Raw genomic sequence first — 22,441 nt, 5'->3', positions numbered from 1 at the left:
TATTCGCATATGCTCGTATATAAATGTGTGTGTGCTGATATGTTTACTATGGGTATTGACGCTATCGGTACAAGGAGATAATAAAAAAATATCACGACATTAACGACAAATAAATGCAGTCGTCGACTTTTAGTGTAGTCGTTAAGCCCAAACAAATGAGAAAGTGACAATTAAAATTAAGAGAACAGAGTCCACAAATAAAATAAAATTGATTAGTAATTTATGTTTATATTTTTAGATTTTGAACATTTCTTTCTACTTTTTGAATTCAATGCAATCGAAATGTTTTCTTTTTCCTCTTTTTTGACGATTATTTTTTATTGTGGAAAAAGTGAGATCTCCGATTTTGTTCGTTCTTCGAGATTAAATTATTACAGATAGACAGATAGAATAGTGTTTGATATAATATTAGTCCTTGCTGTCTTCACTGATATTTATATGAGATCCGGATCCAGTGAAGCAGGGAGCGCCACAATTATGTATTGGATAAATCCCGGGAAAACAAAAAAAAAGGGACTTCAGTTTAATCCTTTTGGCTTGGTATTCAACGACCATTTTCTTAATCAACAAGTAATTTAAGGATTTATGATAAGATACATACAGAAAAGTTAAAGAAATATATTCCAAAGAGGTTTGATATTATTGTCTGAAAATGTAGTGTGTCTGTGGTAATAATAAAAATAATAAATACAGAGTTCGATCGAATAATAACATATCCCTACCTACCGCTCTTTTCTGTAAACTTTACCGATGTAGATGTCACTATTAACAAGCCACGATGAGATGACGTTGATATAGATGGAAAGATATATTTAATTTGAAGATTACACTTCGAACTTTTGTCTATTGCGTCCTCTCATGAAATCTACAGCAACTTCATTAGCCAGCATTCTGACCTGTGATTAAGGAAGTGGATGCGCTCCTCGGTAGGAAATGAAAGCCCCAAAAAACTATTCCATAAGTGTTTATTGAGCTTTCAGTCCCCAGGATAGAGTCCAACTATTATCCTGAGTTTACTACTTGGGAGGTTTGTTAGAATCTTAAACCATTTGGTATTATATAGCCCAGTAGCCTTTTCGTCTGTAGTAATGCAATGCCAGGGTCTTTCTCGTTTCGTTCGCTTCTCCATCCGGAACGTCTCCTTGATCGTGTGTGGTCCAACTGCCAAGAATGGTTCAGTACCTAGTCGTGTTCCTGCTGCGATCGGGCTAATTCGTCTGCTAGTTCATTCCCTGCCTATCACTTATGTCCCGCCGCCCAGATTAGGTGTATCCTAATGCATTGATAGATCGTTGATGTACAAATATTTCATGGTTCGTTGTAACGGGTGATGACTCATTTTTATTTATACGACAACTAAAGCTTTACTTCAGAAATTATCTACCGTTATTTTTGAGAACATTTACGGCAGTTATTCTTGAGCTGTGAACCTGGAATGATTTCGAATTCTGTAATATTTCCTTCGTGAAGCTAGTTTGCCTCTAAAAGATTACAACAATATACGTATTAGATGACATGAACTGAAACAAATGTGTGACTAAGACTCAAATCTTCCAACGACATATTTTAAAAACCAGTGGCCTACAGACGGTCCAATTGTTGAGCCAGTAGAACTTTGGAGCTTGTGAGATTTTAGGAAATGCTATTTTATGAGAAAAAAATATATAATACTTCTCATCGCTACCCTGATTATCAGATGCAGATGACCCTGATTTTATAAACTCAATTTTTTTATAACTTAGATATTCGCAGTAAATAACAAAACCAACTACTAACGTGTACATACATACAAATCTGTTATTAAAAATAATTTAAGTGATTCTCAATAGACATACGTGTCGTATGAGTAACATTTCACTCATTTTGATATTGTTAATTATTATACTTTCAGCATTGAATCTACAAAGAAAAAACACAACAAGAAAATAAAATAGAGTAAAAAATGAGAATAAAATAAAATCAAATAAGACATATGAAAAACCACAACGCTCTTTCGTTTGCTCGATCAGCTACGTCAAGCGTCTCGCGCTACTCGTCGGCTGTTTGTCCACACTCGCAGGCAGCTACCGCCACGATCAGCTGTGACAGTTTCATGCCAAGTGCTCTGCACGGCACTTCGAAGAATTTAGCCAGATTTTCGAATGATCTTTCTTCAACAACATTTCGGTCGTTTGGGCATTTCATTCGTTTTGGGCCAGACGTAGCGGACACACACAAGCGAAACAAGACGGGCGTGTGTATTTATAAAATAGAAAATTTTCAAGGCGTACGCACGCGAGTGTCAATGGCAGACCTTTGACAAAGTCGGTGACGCGCGACAATTTTACGAATGTTTGCTACATACATACATATAATATATAGAGGCAGTGTGATGCGCTGGGCATAATTGTTTTGGTGTTTCGCTTCGCTTGATTTGAATATAGAATTGAATTCTGCAAAATTTTCAGTGAAACTAGTGTATTTAGTGTTTGAGTGCAGAATTTTATGTGTGACGTTCCGAGAAATTTATGTGACATTTGGGAAAACAAGTTATAAATCAGCATAAATGTGTTTGCAAGTGATAAAAATAGCGTTTAATTGCATAATACGGAAATAAAATTCATTAATACTAAACAATATATACGAGTATACAAACGGGATAATTGCATAAATGTCAACTATAGTTCGCGTGTGGCATAGTAATAAAGAAGAAAGGCTGACAAACCCATTCAATTGCAAAAACAAATCCTATTAGTTTAGCACTGTACATAGTTGAGATTTGACTATTCTCTACTCGCCACTCTTATCCACACCGCTTCTTCTATCCGTCCGCCTGTTTGATATTAAAAAAAAAAAATTGATTTATGTATAACTATCTATCTGTATGTATACATTCTTGTGTGTTTGTTATGTCATTAAAATGCAGAAACAAAACCAAAAAACAACAACAACAAATATAACATTAATAAATATGATATATTATACTTAGACACCAACATACAAATTAGCAAGCAATAAAAATATGCAAATAAGCAAATAATCATTATATTATTGTTAGAACAACACAAAGAAATAATTAATAAAATATATAAATATACATATGAAAATAATAATTATAAAAAATAACAAAATATGTATAAATATATACAACTAAAATTATACCTTTTATGTGGAAAAGTTTTAACAAAATATTAAACAATAGCTAAAGAAAAATAAAACTTGGTATATGGAGCAAATTAAAAAAAAACAAGTAAGGAAGGGCTAAGTTCGGGTGTAACCGAACATTTTATACTCTCGCAATTTATTTATTTAACTTTATTTATATTATATAATACACAATTTGACCCACATATTCGTCATATATATTGTATAAAGTCCATTGAAAGTTGGAAACCATAATATTAGGTTAGAAGCACCGAGGTCCTCGTGTTCGATATATGGGGTCTTAAAAACCTATGGTCCGATTTCGGCGATTTTTAGAATGGAGCTGCCACACTATTAACATAGTATTTGTGCAAAGTGCAAAGTTCTGCACCGATACCAAACTTTCTGCAGTCGTTTTTTTTTAGCCACTTCCTAATACAGTCCAAAAATGGAAGAAATCGGATCATAACCACGCTCACCTCCCATACAAAAGTTAGGTTGAAAATTACTAAAAGTGGGTTAACTCACTAACGAGAAACGTCAGAAACACTAAATTTCACATAAGAAATGGCAGACGAAAGCTGCACTCAGATTTTTTTACAAAATGGAAAATGGGCGTGGCGTTGCCCACTTATGGGTCAAAAACCATATCTCAGAAACTACTCTACCGATTTCAATGAAACTTGGTTTGTAATAGTTTCCTCACATCCCAATGATATGTTCTGAAAATTGGCCAAATCGCTTCACAACCACGCCTACTTCCTATATACCAGAACTTTGAAGACGATCTGAATCGTTTACATTACAATAAATAAAGTAAGCACTAGGGAAGATATCGGTGCAGAACTTTGCACAAATACTACCTTTATAGTGTGGCAGCCCCATTCTAAAAATCGCCGAAATCGGACCATAGGTTTTTAAGGCCCCATATATCGAACACGAGGACCTCGGTGCTTCTAACCTAATATTATGGTTTCCAACTTTCAATGGACTTTATACAATATATATGGCGAATATGTGGGTCAAATTGTGTATTATATAATATAAATAAAGTTAAATAAATAAATTGCGGGAGTATAAAATGTTCGGTTACACCCGAACTTAGCCCTTCCTTACTTGTTTTAAAATAATTTTTATTAAGAAAACATCTACGTGAAAATTAAAATGTAAAAAATGCTGTTTATAAACGGAGGGAATTCCATAAACATTAATAACGAAAAGAAAATGAAAAAAGTAATATTTTTTAATAAAATAATATAAATAAAAATTAATAAAATTTGATAAAATAAAAATACAAGAATTAAAGAGAAATTCTTCAAAATGAAATTTTTCTTGAATTAATTAAAATATTTCCAAATGAAAAAAATAAATTAAAACAATTATTAGAATAAAATAATAGGATTAAATTAATATCGTTTATTTTTATAAATTGATTTTATATAAACTTAACTTTAACAATTTTAATGTTAAAAAAATAAAATATAGATATACCTATATTTTCTCCACAAGCTGAATACGCCTAATCAAAACAAAAACAATTAATAATAAAAATTAAGTTTACAAAAATATTAAATGTATACACAGTTGAACTACCCTAACTCGAATCACTTTACTCCACAAAAAACCTTCTAGTTAGAGAGACTTCGAGTTATAGAATCTCTCCATTAAGCTATAAAATATAGATTTATACACGGTTTTATTTATTTACTTTGCACAAAGTTTTATGTACAGACGATAAAACCTGTAATCTGTAATTGTGTTTGTTGCAGTTTGCTATTGTTTGGCTCTTGACGTCTGTATCCTATGCCTTTGTTACATGATTTATGCAATCCCTGAGCGTCAAATCATATTTTTTGTACGATTCCAAACGATATAGGGACTCTTTTAAAATTCAAATTTTTGTATTATGCCCTGTTCGAAAAGTTCGATTTATGGAAGGAAATTTGAATGAAATTGGACTTCTATTGCCAATTCAAGAGTTCGAGTTAAGGAAGTTTATGGACGTTCAACTATATATATAATATTTATACATATGTACAAATAAATGAAATTGTTTTCTCATGTAATGGGCAAAGGAATATTTTGCACATTCGCTTATGCGCCATTTCGCATCCGAAAGCTGGTGGGTGGTATTATGTAATATAATTACCTATGCATTTGCTTTATATTTGTGGTACTTTTTGTTGTTGCAGCATTAGAAGTTTGCCAAATTATAACTTGTAATATAATTCAAAAAGCTTTACTTTACCGAATGTATAATCACTTAGTTTTTATGCGTATTCCGTGCAAATGTCGAGATTCGGCTCAAAAAGTGACATTTTTCAGTTGAGAATAAGTTTGGAATGCAAACAGATCTCTACAAATATTTTGTTGGGTTAATGTCCAAGATCGATATAAAACGATTTAATCGATTTAATCGACTAGTGCTTGACCCTAGAGACACCTATTGGAAAACGGCGGAAGCAAAGTTGTTGTATATAAACTTAAAAAAAAGTAGATACGTCTTATAGCTAGTTGACATATCAGTACTTTCGTATCAGTACTTGGACATTGTAATTGATAACTGCTAGTACAGTAAAATTTGCTTTATTATTATCAAATAAAGCTACGATTTTTGTAAAAAAAACTTAAGATATATAACTGCATACAAAAATTTCATACGATATTTTCTTGAAATATACAATTGATTTAAAAATTGTTTAAAGAAAAAAATGCATGAAAGATAAGATCTTTTACAACTTTTTTTTGTAATTTCAACCTTTTTAATTCGTAAAATACGCATTCTACGAGTACGTGTTAAAAATTTCTCTCCATTAAAAATTTAATTGAAAAAATTAAAAATATTTTTTTTTGCGCGTGGTGTTAGCGTGTTGGCTTTTCTATTTTGGTCACAATGCGATTTTTCAAGTGCCATTTTCATTTTTATACAATTTTTCGTACGCATTTATATTATACATATACATATGTACTTATATACATATGTATGCACCGAGTATGTGCATAGCAAAATATTTAAATTTCTTTTCTTTTCTTTTGTGCCTACATATTTAAATTGGTTGTATTTTTGAATTGTTTTTGCTTTCAATTTGAGTTTCTTGACGCTTTTGCCTCATTGTTATTGTTTGTAGACGCAATTGGAATATTCGTCGAAAGAAAGAAAATTGAATTTAAAGACCGCAATGTTTGGACTGCATTTAATTGGTCGCTATTTTGCCTCTAACTTAATTAGCTGTAAAATATATGGACTGCTGACGTATTTTTGTCGCAAAGCACTAAAATTTTAGTAAACCAATAAAATTGTACATACATACATATACAGTCTACATACTCTCGCCGTTTCCAGAGATGACGTGTACTATATATAATATTTAATAATATTTCTCCTTAAAATATGTAAATATTTAACAGTTATATTAGATTTTACAAGAAAGAATTCGTCGGAGGTATTAAGTAAATTCCACTTATACTTTGCTCGATGGATATGAGTCAAATTAGTCGTTTTCAGAACCAAACATTTACAGTATGAACTCAGTCTTGAATATATCTGACACCATTTTCGCTACGAGCTCTTGATTGAGACGATCTATGATAGAGTAGTATTTTATCTTGGCTGTGGAAGAGAAGTTCCTCCAAAATATCTTAGTCTCTTGTCACATGTCATTTTATCTCCAAACAAACTACTATCGATCTTAAAGCAGTGTTGTTTCAACTAGACTCTCCCAAGATAGGAACACTTTGTAGTTTGGATACCCTCCATATATATTTTTTTATTATCAGCGCTATTCCAACCTCACAAAATATCATGGTATGTAAAAAATATGTGAAAAAAATTCAATAAACTTCCATAATAAATAATAAAACATGTTACAGTCTCAATCCTTTAAGCTCAAGTTCATAAATCAAAAATTTTGACACGCTTCTTTTTTCATTGTCATAGTTTTACTCGCCTCGCCTTTTTTGTGCGCCATAAAACCATAAAACCACAAAACCCAATTTCAATAGTACAAAAGCTTTGATCTGCATAAATCATGGCATTCTTTGTTTACTTGTTGATAACCACCAACAACCAAATGCAATACTCACATCCACATGTTTTCGGTATGGAACTGCAACGTATGTGCTCGTCAATGTCTACATATGGATATACTCAGACATATGACCCGTAGGAATGATTTTATAAGATGGTAGAAGTACTTTATACTTTGACTATACAGTTGATCTCCTTTTTACACGGTTTATTTTTGCACGGTTTTTTTTACACGGTGTTTTTGAACACTTCCCAGTTACCATTTTTACACGGTTTTACTTTTTTTACACGGATTTTTTATTTTAATTGTATACATTTTTGCAATAAAATCAAAATTCCTTACGTCAATACGTCATAAATCTATTGCTGTTAATAGAATTTAATAAATTCTAAATTAGGTTTAAACTAAAAAATTAAGCTGTATGAAGAAGTAAGAAAAAAGAAGACACAGCGATTAATGACGGAACTTTGAAAATTATTATTTTTTTACCATCCCCAGAATAGTTGTTGTTTGTTCCTTCTAACAGTAATATGTACATACATACAATACCAGAAAAGTCTATAACAACAACAACAGTGAAAATTCTCACTGTACGAATAGATAGATTTTCATGTAAAATTAGATCTTTTTTACACGTTTTCTATTTTTTGCACGATTTTTTTCTTAAATTGGTCCCAATAGTGAGTTTTATATAAAAATTTGATTTTTTTTGCACGGTTTGTTACACGAGTAATTTCCTGTCCCAGTTAACCGTGCAAAAAGGAGATCAACTGTATAGTACATTGAATGCTGGGTTTCACTCATTAAAATTGAGATAATGCCGGATATAGAAGTCGCTTTCTACATTCAGATGTTTGAATGATATATTATATAATGTTATATACGGTAAAAAGAAGAACCTCTCTATATGCCCTGTGACTTTGCTCACATTTGCTCACTTAGTGCATTTCCCTTACTTGGTAATAGACTGCTAGACGTCGCAAATCAGTTTCGGAAGGAAGAAAGTATGAAGATATCCAGTTAAAGTAGAACCTCGCATAGATAATGATATAACGTTTCATAGTCCTCGTTAGGTTTCCAGCCTTACAGCTGTCCCAGGATGTGAGTTTTTGCTTGTATTGTAACAGTACAAAGTACTCTCCTTCTAGTTAACAGCCACTGCTATAGAGGTCACCATGTTTCGCCAGACCGAATCCAATTCCATACCATCAAGTTTTCTTACAGGGTGCGTATGCGTATATGTAGTATAGTTGTGGGAGTCAATTCACACACCCTTCCCTAAGCGTTGAACCAACATGCACATGCTCAGAGTAATTAAAATGGATTGCGTTACATTACTAAAAACATAACACTGGATAAAAATCTCGAGTGGCAACACTACTCTTATGGCAAAAGCAAGGAAAGGCGCAGGAAAGGAAAAAACAAAAACAAATTAGAAACAAATAACATTGTATAATTGCGGAGTAAACAGGCAAAAAAAAGCTAGCAATTTATCGCAAATGCATACGCGTGCTAAGATTGCGTGTCTGCAGGCGTACCGACGACGCCGCTCAAATGTGCCAATTTGTTAGTTCCGCTCTAACATTACCGTTAAAGCGGAAATTTGCTATATCCGCCGCGGGCTAAATATTGATTGTAATTGAGCAAGAGAGTGAGGGTGAGTTTGAGTGAGTGTGGGTAGCTGAGTAGGGAAATGAGTGGGTGGACGAGTCAATGAATGCATGAAAGAGTGAGTGTGAGAAAGAGAATAGAGAGAGTGTGGGTGTGAGTGTGAGTGGGAAATAGCGGCGGTAGATATGGCATTCTACCGCGAATCTGTGTGGTTTGAGTGTCCGTTTGCCTCACTTGTGTGATTAATGGTGCCTACAGCGCCCACTTGCCGGTCTTTAGTGTCTACTTTTACTATGTTGTTGTTGTCGCTTTAGTTCTTTAGTTGTTGTTTACTTTTCCCAAGCGTGCACGTAAAGTTTTGCGCCATGCATCAAGCTGCCTTTTAGTGTCCCCTGTGTTTCTACCTCCTTCTCTCCTTCCCTATCTCTCTTTTTTACTCTACGCCACGTGCCTGTTTGCTGGCAACAGTTAGGCAGCAGCGTTGGTTGAATGCCACTTTGACGCTGTGGGCAATTCTCGGTCGCCAGCATTGTTGTTGCTGGTGACTATTGAAATGAGATGCATTTGTGTTGAATTTAATTGGCTGCAATTATTTGCTGCTTTTTCAGCTAAATTAGGCGGCATTTTGCGTGAAATTAAAATTCATTGTCTGTGGTTGCCATATTTAAAAAAAATTAAATTACAATAAAAAAATATATAAAAATAACAATTTTGGATTATAAACTACTAGATTAGATACTTGCATTTACTGTTAAACAAAATATTCTACAACAACAAACACACGCAATGCTGCAGTATTTATAAAACTGGAAAATTGTCCGTGAACGACAACAACAGCCAAACACCAAACAAAGAACAACTACAATAACAAAAACAATAATAATAAAAACAAAAACAACTCCGTTATTGTCACCAAAAACATTAACAACTGTGAACGAATGAAATCGCACGGATAATCATAGGTTACTCATACGCCACGTCACACCATTTTTTTTTTTTAATACTACAACAACAACGTATTTACACAAACACTCATACAACAACTACTTGGCATAATTAAAAAAATATATTAAACCAACAACCACAAAGCACTCAAAATGAATTTAATGTTTCGCAAGCATTTTCGCGAAGGTGGAGGTGGAAAGTCTGGTGGCGGCGGCAGTAAGCTGCAACCGAAGGCGAATCGCACGAAACGCTCACGCGACATGGGCGCCCAACAGGAGGAGATCCATTATCGGACGCATTTGTTCTTTGCACCCAGTCGCCCGGGCATGGATGTGGGGGAAGGTAGGCGTATGCATAAATGTTGTTGTTGTTAGAGCTGCACCATTCTGCAATATGTTCGCTTTTTGAAATAAAATTCGATAAATTGGTTAAATTAAAAAAAAATTAAAAAAAAATCATTACCTTTTTTCCAAAATTTAGAAACAGAAAATCGTCTCAAATTCTTTAGATCAAAAGAATCTTACATTCGTTCACAGCACAATTAACTCGACTTACACACTGACGCACCCGTAGTGATTTGGGTTCGCAAGCGGATCGCTAAATTGCACTTTTTTCATTATTTTTTTTTTTAGGTTTTTAGTCTTCCATCCTCTATGTGTGTCTAGCATACTCATTTAACGCGCAGATAATTAACATTTTGCATATAAACGCATATTAGCTGTACTAATACGTAATATTTTTAAGATTAGTCTGTTTAGATATAGAAACATAAACAAAAATTATACAAAATCGGCTCTCCAAATAATTATGATTATTTAAAATAGTAATTAGTATCAATTCCCGCAGAATTTATGCATAATTACTGCTGTTTTAGGGGAGAAGCTTTTGTATTGTTTCACTTATTTTACAAAAGCTATGAATTCTATAGATAGTCATATAGAAAGTGTCTCAAGACAGGATATCATCCAGTGGTATTAGCTTGGATAACAAAAACACGGATCAAATCAATCTTTCAATCTGATTCGAGTACTATCCATAACCGTACTCAACTTCGGTACTCGGTTAGTAATCATTTTCATAACGAACCAAAACGAACAAGATTTATTCTTCCTAAATTCGAATATTAAACCACGTAATGGAGAGCCTCGGTGCATGTGCTAACCGTTTGGACAGTATAAAGCGAATTACTGCTTGTTTCGGTTGTAGCTAGGTCTACGTAACCCGAGCGCACTTGGATGCTAATGATAATCAACTTCGGATCATTAATCAACAACAACTGTTAATACTCACTGTGTTAGCCGATTAAGATCTCTAGCCGAGACATATTCCAGACTGGCGAATAGTTATAGTTATTTTCAGTTCATAGCCCAAATAAAAACTATTTATTTTAGAACCGGAAAAACAAATATCTCTCTAACCGAAGTGCCATATTGTTAATCGCTGAATTGTAATTCCATTTCCTTTCCTTGTTTTTACCAGGCCTTTATATTCAAACTCTAATAAAAGATATGATGAGGTCATTAAAAATATAATAATTCACTATTTAACTAAACAAACCCCTTTGGACCGGAAATTTTTGATCTTGTATATGAGAAATTATTTGTAAGCTTTCAAAGACCAAAAAGTGATAAGGAAGGATTTCTATATTTGGACTTTTAGGGTAATAGTTGGAGTCCAACGGACCTTTTAAATTGTAACGACATTTCGTCTGGTCCCGAATATTAACATACCTATATTTGTTTTCTTTATTACTGTACTTTAGGTATATCAGACTGTTAGTGTTTTTCAGACATTGACATCTAAATTTTGCCTATTAGTAAATTGTCAATTAGCAAATAGTCTATATGTAGGAATATAGGAAATTATGTTGATTTACTAATTGAGTAAAGTGAATTGAGTAAATTTGCATATTTCCATATACTTTAAAATTAATACTTTAAATTGAAATAATTAGAAAAAATTCTATATGTAGGAATATAGGAAATGAAAACAATTAAATTAATTGACTCAATTATTCTGATTTACCCAATCAAACTATTTGGCTAATACTAATTGACTCAATTAAGTGAAGTCATTTGATGTAAATAAAGGATATACGATAGTTTCTTAATAATTCGCTAACAAAAATATACATTTCCTTATGTAGTACTATAACTTAAGTAAATTAAGCGCATTACTAAGCCACACGCTCACAAACACATACATACTAAAAAGTAAATAATAGAAACAGAACACAAAAACAAAAAAACACCAAAAACATAAGCAAATTGAAAACCACAACAAAGCATCCTTTAAATCAACAGAACTCATTGCAGAAAGGTGCACTGCCTTATCGGGTGCGTGCACACAGTTATCGACCACCACAACATCACTTTCACTTCCACCTCAGCAATATGAAGTGGATGCGCCGCAGCCGCTTGTCGATCGCAAGCCGTCCATATCTCTATTAAGATGGAATAATAGTGTTAGAATACGGAATGGTCAGGTTGCTACGGTACTATCGAATGCAGCAGCAACAACAACGGCGCGTTTTCAAGCTGCCAGGCAAGGTTTGAATATCCGTTTCCTCTATTACGACTGACAAAAAAATTAAAAATTAAAACAAAAACAAAAAAAAAACAGCAATAATAATAATAATACTGAACATAAAAGTACAATGCAAATTAAATTAAAAAAAACTGTAATTTAAGTAAATTTGTTTGTCATTAATAAATATTTCTACCAAAAGCCATTGCTGCAAAACTAATTATTTAGCGCAGTTGTTGCAAAAAGTAAAATAAACCATAAAAAAATGTGTTTGGAAAATGTATTAATTTGTGTTAATGCGCCTATTCTTTAAGGAAATAGTCCAACCTTTACTTCCATCACACCGACCTCCTCCACACTCCCACTATCCTTACCGCATACAGCTGCCTCTCCTTCCCGATGTCTAACATTGCCCTGAAAGCTGGATAAGCAAAGCTGAGCATAAATCACTTCACACAGGGGAACAATGGCCAATAAAAGTACATTTGAGAGAAATTCCATTTTCTTAAGCACTATTAAGTTGTTTTTGTAAATGTCATGCAATGCATAAGTGACCTTGAACTTACGTTTTTCCGCACAAAATGACCTTGAAGTTGTTTTTGTATTACTTTCATACTGTTTTGAGCTTTTCTCACAAAGCTTCTTGGTCCGTCTATAAATATTAAAGTCTTTGATAATGTGGTTAACGGTCTACGACTCTGCGATGTGTTGTTTTGTCGATTTATTGCTTTTAGAAAATATTATTACTATACGTCTTTGGAGCTTTCAAATAGTAAAATTTGGTTTCCTGTTTCCCCTGTGCTGTTAAAATAATTATTGCAGTTATTTAACCGGAAAATATTATTGTATTAACTTGAAATTAATGAGAGCTTTTTTAGGAACTGAAAATTAACATTGCTTGAGCTTTTTAGAACTAAATCTAAAGCTCTGTATCGCTTTCTATATATTGTTTTCGTAAAAAACCTTTTACCTAAACTTTATTTATGATGAACGTCTGAAAGAAGATCTTTTTTGGAAGGATCTTCATAATTATCATGATAAACTTTTCAAGGAATGTGATTCAAAAGTCATATGAAATTCTCTATTTAATGTTCTTTATTACATAAAGAAGCTGTATGTAGCTTTTCAAAACTCAAAAAGCTCTATATGTATAAACAGTTATTTAAGTTTGAGAACTTAAATAACCTGGTTTCTAAATATTTCTAAAAGCTTCGCCTAATTCTAATTAACCAAATATAGTAAAAGTACCAGCAGTAGCTTAAAAAGCTCTAAGTAGCTTATCAGCTCACAATTCATATGTGTAAGTCCTTTAACAGTGAAAGCTTTTTATACTACTGCGATCAATGGTATTAAAAATGTACTAAATCTTAAAAAAACTGAAAAAGGTTTGCCAAACTTTTAAATAAAAGCTTCATTAAGCTTCCGTGCTTTTTCGTAACCAACATGTTTGTACTAAATTTTTAAGCAACTCTTAAACTAACTCATTTACAAAATTCACACAAATAAACACTAATTTGTCAACCAAAACATGTCTTCCAGTGGGTTATGATAATGCGGCCGGCACATCGGCTGCAGTGCGCTCCGAACCGATTTCGCTGTCAGCGCTGGATCGCGATTGCTTCATTATACCAGTACATAGCGTCGATCGTTTTCTGCCAGCTGGTATACCAGTAAGTTATATCCATATAAATTCCACATAAAGTTACAGTAATAAAAACTGAACAAATCTCTTGCAGCTCCCCGCCCCCTCAGCTGATGGTAAAACTAATAGTCCACTCAGCATACTCGAGGTCTCCGATCCTAAGTTATGTATACTTGTACACTTGATGAGCCCTTTGGAACCGATTGATCCCATGTTGGAGTCACCACTATCGCATCCATTGTTGAAACAACGCGCCGTTGCATCGGAGCTCGTCTCGGAGGTGCAGCAAGCGAATACGGCGGTGGGTGGCATGCTGCTGGCTAATATGGAGAAGAATGGTAGGTTAGATTACAATTTGTAGAGTGTAGAGTTGTATGTTTTGGTTTTCTTCACAGCGGACTTCCCATTCATATCGTACTATTTAATTAACACCACACAAACGGATCCATCGCACTTTTACTCGGGTATACGCGTCTCATCACTATCGAAATTCGAGCCGAAATCACTAAAGTGAGTATGAAGGGATTTTATTTTAAAGTCTCTATATTCATGAAGTCTACATATCTCTACCTTAAATCTGAAGTTTTTAAGTTAGCTTTGGTAAGACCAAAGACCTTTTATGTACCAGTAAGAGTATCGTCGGTAGTAAGAATCTCTAATTGAAACTAAAGATAGTTATTTTATGAATTCTAACTGAGGCTGCGTCTTCGGTGTCCGCCGTACTGGAGTGGTTAGGAAAGCATACTACCTAAGTAGTACGGAAGTTCTCATAAATCATCTCATTAGCCGTTAGGAATTCTATTTTATCTCGAACAACATCAAGATATATGTGCTACGGAAATGGGAGAAGAGCTCGTAAAAGTAAAGAGACAAAAACTAAGATGATGGTCTTTACTGGAGAAATCGATAGACAAATTAACCTTCATTCTTAAATTATTGACTGAGGAAGAGATAATAGAGATTAAGAGATAAGCTCTATTAATTGATCAGCGCTAAGGATGTTTGATAAAAACTAGTACTTTCAACAGAATAGATAATTAATATGTTTGGAGGTAATCCTTTCGTATAGTTTCGTTTACCTCGAGTTAAAGAGACCTCGTACCTCAAGTTATCTGTAGAGTACAGTACAAATAAATAATAAATGTTCCATACAAGCGTTCTCAACTTCCCTTCCTACATTCTAATCCAAATCTACTGTCTCTCCAAACACTAAGAAATAATTGAAATCATGTTCTTACCCTTATCATAGTCATGTAACTTTAGACGAGTACATACATATGTCCTTTCACAAAACATGTTAGAAAATATATATCAATATTGGCATTCTAACAAAAGCTCATTGTGAACCACTTGTCACTAAGTTGTAATCCACTTCGCTTACTGCCAACTTACGAGTATATCTGTTTCATTGTAACCCACAACTTTAACAATACGTTCTAACAGTTTTCATATTTTATCTGACATTATTTTCATTTTTCACTTTGAGTCTAGATATACTGCCGCTCACACCTTGGACTTATACAGCGAAGTGGCTGCCATTTGCCGTCCGCCATTGGTGTTGGCACCCAACGAGAGTGGTAGCTTCAAGAAGACACAAACGCCAGCAACAGGCTACATAATCAGTGTGTTTAAGGTGTGTATATACCGTTAGATGTGTACTATATATATCCGTATTTATATATAAATTGATATTTAACGTGCTTGAGTCTAGTTAAATATTTATATGAGTTAGCTGTCACAGTACTTTAAGAGTAATCACTGCAAGAAAATATTGAAGACGAGAAATAAAATGATATCGGCATATATTACTCGCGGATCTTAATTGTTTTGTATGAACCCAAAAAAGAAGACTTTGCATAATTCGGAGCCATACCAATAGTTGACATTCGTTCCATAATCTAGGATTCCTTACTACAATACCTCAATATAGTACGGAGGTTTTTAATTATTCACGGAGATCCCCAGAAGGCACTTCCCAAGCATTGAATACAGCCGAGTAATACGTCAGCAATTTTATTTGAAAATCGTATAGGGGCTAATAAGCTCGGTTGGGAAACTATTTGGTCGAAGCTAACTACTTGGTCTTCGTCGCTAACGTCTTTGAATATCAACATAGGTTCGGACTCTCTTTTCTCTCAAGTTAATTGTTAGCTTGTTGACTTAATACATTTTGAAGAGTCGGACCGAAAACGTTGGACTTTTGAATTAATTTATAATCATCATCCTTATCATATATAATATGTATACCTGAAAGACGTTACCCGGAGGTATTCGGTTTGGGATCGCGAAAACTGTTGGTAATTAGTCTCGTTTGAAGAATATAAAAGATTTCTCGTACCAGCAAACTAATTTATGAAGCTGAGTTATTCTTTATATTCAGTTCAATTTCCTGCAGGGTATACTCAGTTGAGTGCTATTCCAGTATCTACAGTTCAATCAGAATTTTAAATTAACCATAAAGGGTTGATATTAGAATTTCCTAGGCATTGGAGAAGACTGTGCATAGAGCTAATATACTTTGCATAATTTTTTGCACTCAAGTGTATAAAATATTTATTTTCAATGAATTTTATATATGCGCTTAGGTGTTTGAAGGCGATGATGGTGAACGGTTTGAGAAGAACTGGTTGTATTGGACGGGAGCGCGTATGCTATATCGGTAAGTGGAGCATGAAAATTATTGAGATAGAGAGAGGGAAATTAGTTTGAAAGTGGGAGTAGTTAGACTGTTAGCAGTCAAATCTACAACTTTTGACTTGTTATTATCTAAACGGCACCATATTATCAAAATAACTAATATTTTCTTCTCTAATATTCTTTCTTTTTCACCGCTCAAAAACAGTTATTTACCACGCGCCGCTGGCCTACGTCGTATAGCGCTGCATAAGAGCACCTCACAACGTGGTGATAAAATGTATTTGTTGGTGTGCGAGTGTGCTGACTTGCTCAAGGATATCTCTTCTGCTGCCTTTTTGATACCCGCATTGCGAGCGCGCCTCTGCGGCTACACGGGACTCTACAAGCCAATACAAGTGTTCTAAGGTTAGGAGAAATCAAGTAATAATAAAAAAATTTAAAATAATAAAAACAAAAAAGCACAATAAAAATGAAATTCAAACAGAAAGCAACAGATGTATACTGTTCTGCAATACATACATACACACGTGTGATAAATTTATATTAAGTTTAAAGACTACGTTCGTAGAAAATAAAAGAGAAATGAAAAAAATTTAAAAAACTGTTGCATTAAATTGAGAATTGTTAATTATTTATAGAATACAGATTTAATTAGGAGATTGTGTGAAAAAAAAATGCTTAACAGTTATTGAATTATCAAAGTATGGCAAGCTCAAAATATTAGTATTTAGCAAAATTGTGGAAAAGTGCAAAAAAAAAAAAAAAAAAAATTAATAAAATAAAAAAATTAATTAATTTACTTAATAATTTAGCTCAACAACCGTAAGCAAATAACGTTTTTGAACAATCAGCTTTTAGAATGAAATGATATGGCAATAATGGCGGTACAATTTTTGCATATGATTGAATATTGGCAGGAAAATACAATAAACAAACATGTGTATATAAATAATTACACATATGTTTTTTAATTAATTACCTCTTAAAAAAAAATATATAAAAATTAAATATTAGCCAAATGAAGCATTAAAATACATATTCATTATGCATGAATTCTTGCATACATTTGTATGACTTTTTATAACTGCTTGAACAAACCGAATTGTATATGAATGCCTTTAGAAATACAATCTATTAGTAAAGCTTTAGTTACAATTTCAATCAAATTTTTCATCACACAAATCATGCGTACATAAACAAATGCAATTATCAATAACACTGTCCAACAGCATTTTTGGAAAAGAATAGCGGCCCTATAATTCTGAAAGGGTATGTTGAGTAGATCATTTTTGTAGAACAAACTTATGGTCCAGCACGTCTGAGTTTTTTTTTACAGTGGGTCAAAGTTTAAATTTTTTGGTCGAAGGGAGCATTATACTATATGAAAAAAATGTTGTAAGTTAATGCCTGAGAGAATTCTTATGGTTAGAGTTGTATTGTGGAATTGTATGAGGATTGTTTTTGTGGAAGATCTTAACCCTCTAACTGGTTTCTTTATGGGTCAATTTGACCCTTTTTTCGAGAAAATCAAAAAATATCCTTTAAAAAAGGATATTTAAGGATTAAAATATTCTACGAAAATGTTTGGCGGAAAATTTCAGTGGGGGTCACCAAAGACACCATTGTTGTAAATAAAGCTCTTTACGATTGATAAAAAAAATTATAATTTTGTTTTAATAGTGGTTTATTATAGTATGTACATATTTATTTTTTTGCTTCAGCAGTAGTAGGACAATGGATTAAAGATTAAACTTAATATGCTTTCCTGTATTTAGCTTGACGTGAATGTTCCGATGTGTCAAGGTTTCTGTACAAGCCCCATACGTATTCAGCAAACATTACAGTTTGGGATTTCCCTTTGAATCTTTCTTCCAATACCTTTATATCCTGATGAAACCTTTCACCGGTTTCATCTGAAACCGCTCCAAGGTTTTCTTTAAAAAAATTGAGATGAGAGTGTAGAAAATGCAGCTTCAGTGACATCTTAACGCCAATATTGTTAAAACCGATTAGCATGCTTTCAATATTTTCTGCATAGTTTTGTGCTTTTGAGTTTCCCAGGAATTCTGATATAACCAGCTGCATAAAGTCAAATTCTGTCTTTTGCATATCCGACAGATGACCATAAAATTCTTCATCTTGTAATAATTTTCTTATATCGGGTCCAACGAGCATTCCTAGAAAAGGTAGTTTACATTAAATGAAATAAATTATTTCTTTAAACCGTATTTTACCTTCTTTTAATTTTGCTGCAGATAATCTGGGGAAAATTGTTTGAATGCGTTTGAAAGCATATCCTTGTGTATTTAAGCTTTTAATAAAATTTTTCACCACGCCCAACTTAATATGCAGCGGTGGAAGTATGACCTTTTCTTTTGGGACAAGAGATTCATGGATTACATTTAAGTCACCAATAAAGTAGCACGTGAATCCCATTTACAAAGAAAGCACTTATATTTTGTGTATCCTGTTTGCATTCCAGTCAATATTGCAATCATTTTGAAGTCTGCGCGGAAGAGTCCAGTGGAAGCTTTAGATATTTTAGAACCTCTTCAATACTGCACAGTATACAAGTTCTTCTGATTTTTTAAAATAACTTTCCAAATCGGCGTGTCTTTTGCTTGGCGATGTAACTTTTACATCGGCTTTTATCAAATTCCTGTTTTTCAATCTGGAACATAATATTTCAGCTTTCTCTTTTGTTAGTCCTAAATCTCTTACAAGATCTTCAAAATAAGCTTGGTCTATCAAATTAGGACATATGTATGTTTAAACCACCAGGAGGCAAGTAACTTATATCTGATATGTTTTCAACCGCCGCTGTTATTTCTGTATTGGCGTTTGTCATACCGGAACACCTTCACAGCGCACTTCTGGTAAAATGACATTATTTGTTGCTTCGTATGTCATCATCGCGTAGTGCCTTTGGCTTCTACTAAATTTGTAATTTACGCAGAAATAGCATGTATCTGATTTGTGATTTTCAGGTTCAATCCATTCAATAGGCGCAGAAAATGGCAGCGCCTTAGTACCGCCTTTGTACCAGGTCAAAAAACCGCTTTAGTAGTACATACAGTTTTTGGTATCCAAGCTTCACATAGAAATCGTACTCCAAAGAAAAGAAAATATGGTTCTTCAATTGTAGGGAAAATCTTCAAATAAAACAAAACCAATCTCTTAATTTGCAAACAGAATCCGCCATGCTTATTTAAGCTTTAATTGTTCTTTTTTTATATTAATTTTAGTAAAAATCACACCCGATATGTACTGCTTAGTAAGTCAATTATGATTAATTTTATCACACCCGATTTGTAAGTCACAGCTGACTTGACGCGAGAACTCAGTGTTTGGCCCGGCCGAACTTGACGTTTTCACCTACTTTGTATATGTTGGAGTGAAATTTTGCCAATTAATCGTAAAGAGCTTTATTTACAACAATGGTGTCTTTGGTGACCCCCACTGAAATTTTCCGCCAAACATTTTCGTAGAATATTTTAATGTCCTTTTTTAAAGGATATTTTTTGATTTTCTCGAAAAAAGGGTCAAATTGACCCATAAAGAAACTAGTTAGAGGGTTAAGATCTTCCACAAAAATAATCCTCATACAATTCCACAATACAACTCTGGCCATAAGAATTCTCTCAGACATTAACTTACAACATTTTTTTCATATAGTATAATGCTCCCTTCGACCAAAAAATGAAAACTTTGACCCACTGTAAAAAAAACTCAGACGTGCTGGACCATAAGTTTGTTCTACAAAAATGATCTACTCAACATACCCTTTCAGAATTATAGGGTCGCTATTCTGTTCCATTCAAAAAGTCTTCATTTGTTGGACAGTGTAATTAGTATTAAAATAATTATTCAATGAGAATAGAAAAGTGCAATACAACAACATTAAATTTAGTAAGCGCCATACAGGTATAGAAGCACCAGAACAATAGTTTGTCGACAAAATTTATTTAAAAAATTAATTTAATTAATCAATTTCTATTTCTACCTAAAAATTAATTAAAGCAATTTAACGATTAATAATTAATTAAAATACCTTGTCGTTTAATTTAATTGATGAACTCAATTTAAAACTAAATTAATTTAATTAATTAGTTATAATTTTAATTTCTTTTATAATAAAGTTTTCAATTTAAATTCGCTACTTGTGTTAGTTAAATTTGTAATTTAAATTAACTGTAATTTAATTTTAAATAAATTTAATTGCAATCGATTTTTATTAATTTAAACAACATTTATTATATAAAAAATTATGTATTTAAATAATTAATTTATTCAAATTGAATTAAAATGTTTACTATTTTAATTAAATAATTATGTTTTCATTTCAATAAAATTTTATATTTTTTTATATATATATTTTATAGTTGAAAATTTAATTGAACTAATTTATATTATACAAAATCTAAATTCAACCAATTTGACACAATTTCCACAAGACTATGGTTGATGTGCTGCATAACTCCTATTATTTAAATAATTGTAAAATTCACATTAATTTGATTAGTTAAAGAATTCTTGTTTCTCCTATTCATTAATTTAATGGTATACTTGGAAATTTAGGCACTAAAAAAGTTTTACATAATTTTACATTTCTTTTGATTTAGTAGCAAATTAACTCAATTAGTAAATTTAGTTAATTAATATTTTCCAAGAAATATTTAAAAAATATTAACTACATTTTACTTCGATATATAGATTATATTATTGCAACTATATTATATTAATATAATTATTGTATATCATCAATAATTTAAATTATTTTAATTTTTAATTTTCATGGTTTAATTATACTTATACAATTTATTTGATTTTTAACTAAATTGATCAAATTCAGTGAGCATATAATTATTTTTATTTCGAAAAAAGAAGCAATAAATCACCTTCGTATAGGGTCCACCATCTTTTATGTCGGCATGTAAATACTGGAAACTTATGAAATAAAAAAATTATATATTTGAGATATATTTTTCTAATTTTGAACTCGTTACAATGAATTTAGACTATTTTCTGCAAGCAACATTAATCAAAAGGATATTTTTATTGATTTCAGCTAAATTAGCTTTTTTGTTTCACTCTAATTAGTGTTCACATATTTTTATACTCTCGCAACAAAAGTTGCTAAGAGAGTATTATAGTTTTGTTCACATAACAGTTGTTTGTAAGTCATAAAACTAAACGAGTTAGATACAGGGTTATATATATCAAAATGATCAGGATGACGAGACGAGTTGAAATGTCTGTCCATCCGTCCGTCCGTCCGTCTGTCCGTGCAACGGATAACTTGAGTAAAAATTGAGATATCTTAACGAAACTTGGGAAACGTATTCCTTGGCACCCTGAGGAGGTTGCTTTCAAAAATGGGCAAAATCGGACCATTTCCACACCCACAAAAAAAAACCAAAAATCTATAAAGTGTCCATGAACATAATTGAATTCGGATAATAACCCCGCGCACCTCCCATACAAAGTTTAGGTTGAAAATTACAAAAAGTGCGTTAACTCTCTAACGAAAAACGTCAGAAACAATAAATTTCACAGAAGAAATAGCAGAAAGAAGCTGCACTCAGATTTTTTTACAAAATGGAAAATGGGCGTGGCATCGCTCACTTATGGGTCAAAAACCATATCTCAGCAACTACTCGACAGATTTCAATGAAATTCAGTATATAATATTTTCCTGACACCCTGATAACACGGATAAACTACGACTACTTTCCATGTAATGCAATTTTGAATTCCATCCTTCACTTTATAATGTATACATAAGGAACCAATGAAGATAGCGGAATAAGACTTTACACAAATAGTACATATCATCTCTGGCTTCACTTGTGAAAAGATTGTCGAAAACGGACTATAACTTTTCAACGCCCCAGATATCGAACATGTTGAACTCAGCGTCTAAGGGTAA

The 22,441-nt window shown here is 32.7% G+C and overlaps 1 protein-coding gene across 10 annotated transcripts in view; it reads left to right on the top strand.

The window, feature by feature from the left end:
- The window catches only part of LOC105210682 (uncharacterized), a 33,924-nt gene extending 14,378 nt beyond the window's left edge, over window positions 1-19,546 (top strand). Inside the window, exons 1-9 of one of the 10 annotated variants that reach the window (XM_054233027.1) lie at window positions 2,050-2,233; window positions 9,493-10,049; window positions 12,011-12,256; window positions 13,773-13,903; window positions 13,970-14,213; window positions 14,271-14,385; window positions 15,367-15,508; window positions 16,461-16,534; window positions 16,718-19,546. In XM_054233027.1, coding sequence (XP_054089002.1) covers window positions 9,860-10,049; window positions 12,011-12,256; window positions 13,773-13,903; window positions 13,970-14,213; window positions 14,271-14,385; window positions 15,367-15,508; window positions 16,461-16,534; window positions 16,718-16,916 — 1,341 coding nt within the window. In that variant the 5' untranslated portion in view covers window positions 2,050-2,233; window positions 9,493-9,859 and the 3' untranslated portion in view covers window positions 16,917-19,546. Of the gene's footprint in view, window positions 1-2,049; window positions 2,304-2,430; window positions 2,679-2,699; window positions 2,862-9,492; window positions 10,050-12,010; window positions 12,257-13,772; window positions 13,904-13,969; window positions 14,214-14,270; window positions 14,386-15,366; window positions 15,509-16,460; window positions 16,535-16,717 lie in introns of those variants that run through there. The other 9 variants (XM_054233031.1, XM_054233029.1, XM_011181780.3 and 6 more) reach the window with 9 other exon arrangements.
- Window positions 19,547-22,441: the final 2,895 nt, after the last annotated feature.

Source organism: Zeugodacus cucurbitae, chromosome 6 (genome assembly GCF_028554725.1).
Source record: "Zeugodacus cucurbitae isolate PBARC_wt_2022May chromosome 6, idZeuCucr1.2, whole genome shotgun sequence".
Classification (NCBI taxonomy): domain Eukaryota; kingdom Metazoa; phylum Arthropoda; class Insecta; order Diptera; family Tephritidae; genus Zeugodacus; species Zeugodacus cucurbitae.
The sequence above is the reverse complement of the archived record's forward strand: the minus strand, read 5'-3'. Positions and strand labels throughout refer to the sequence as shown.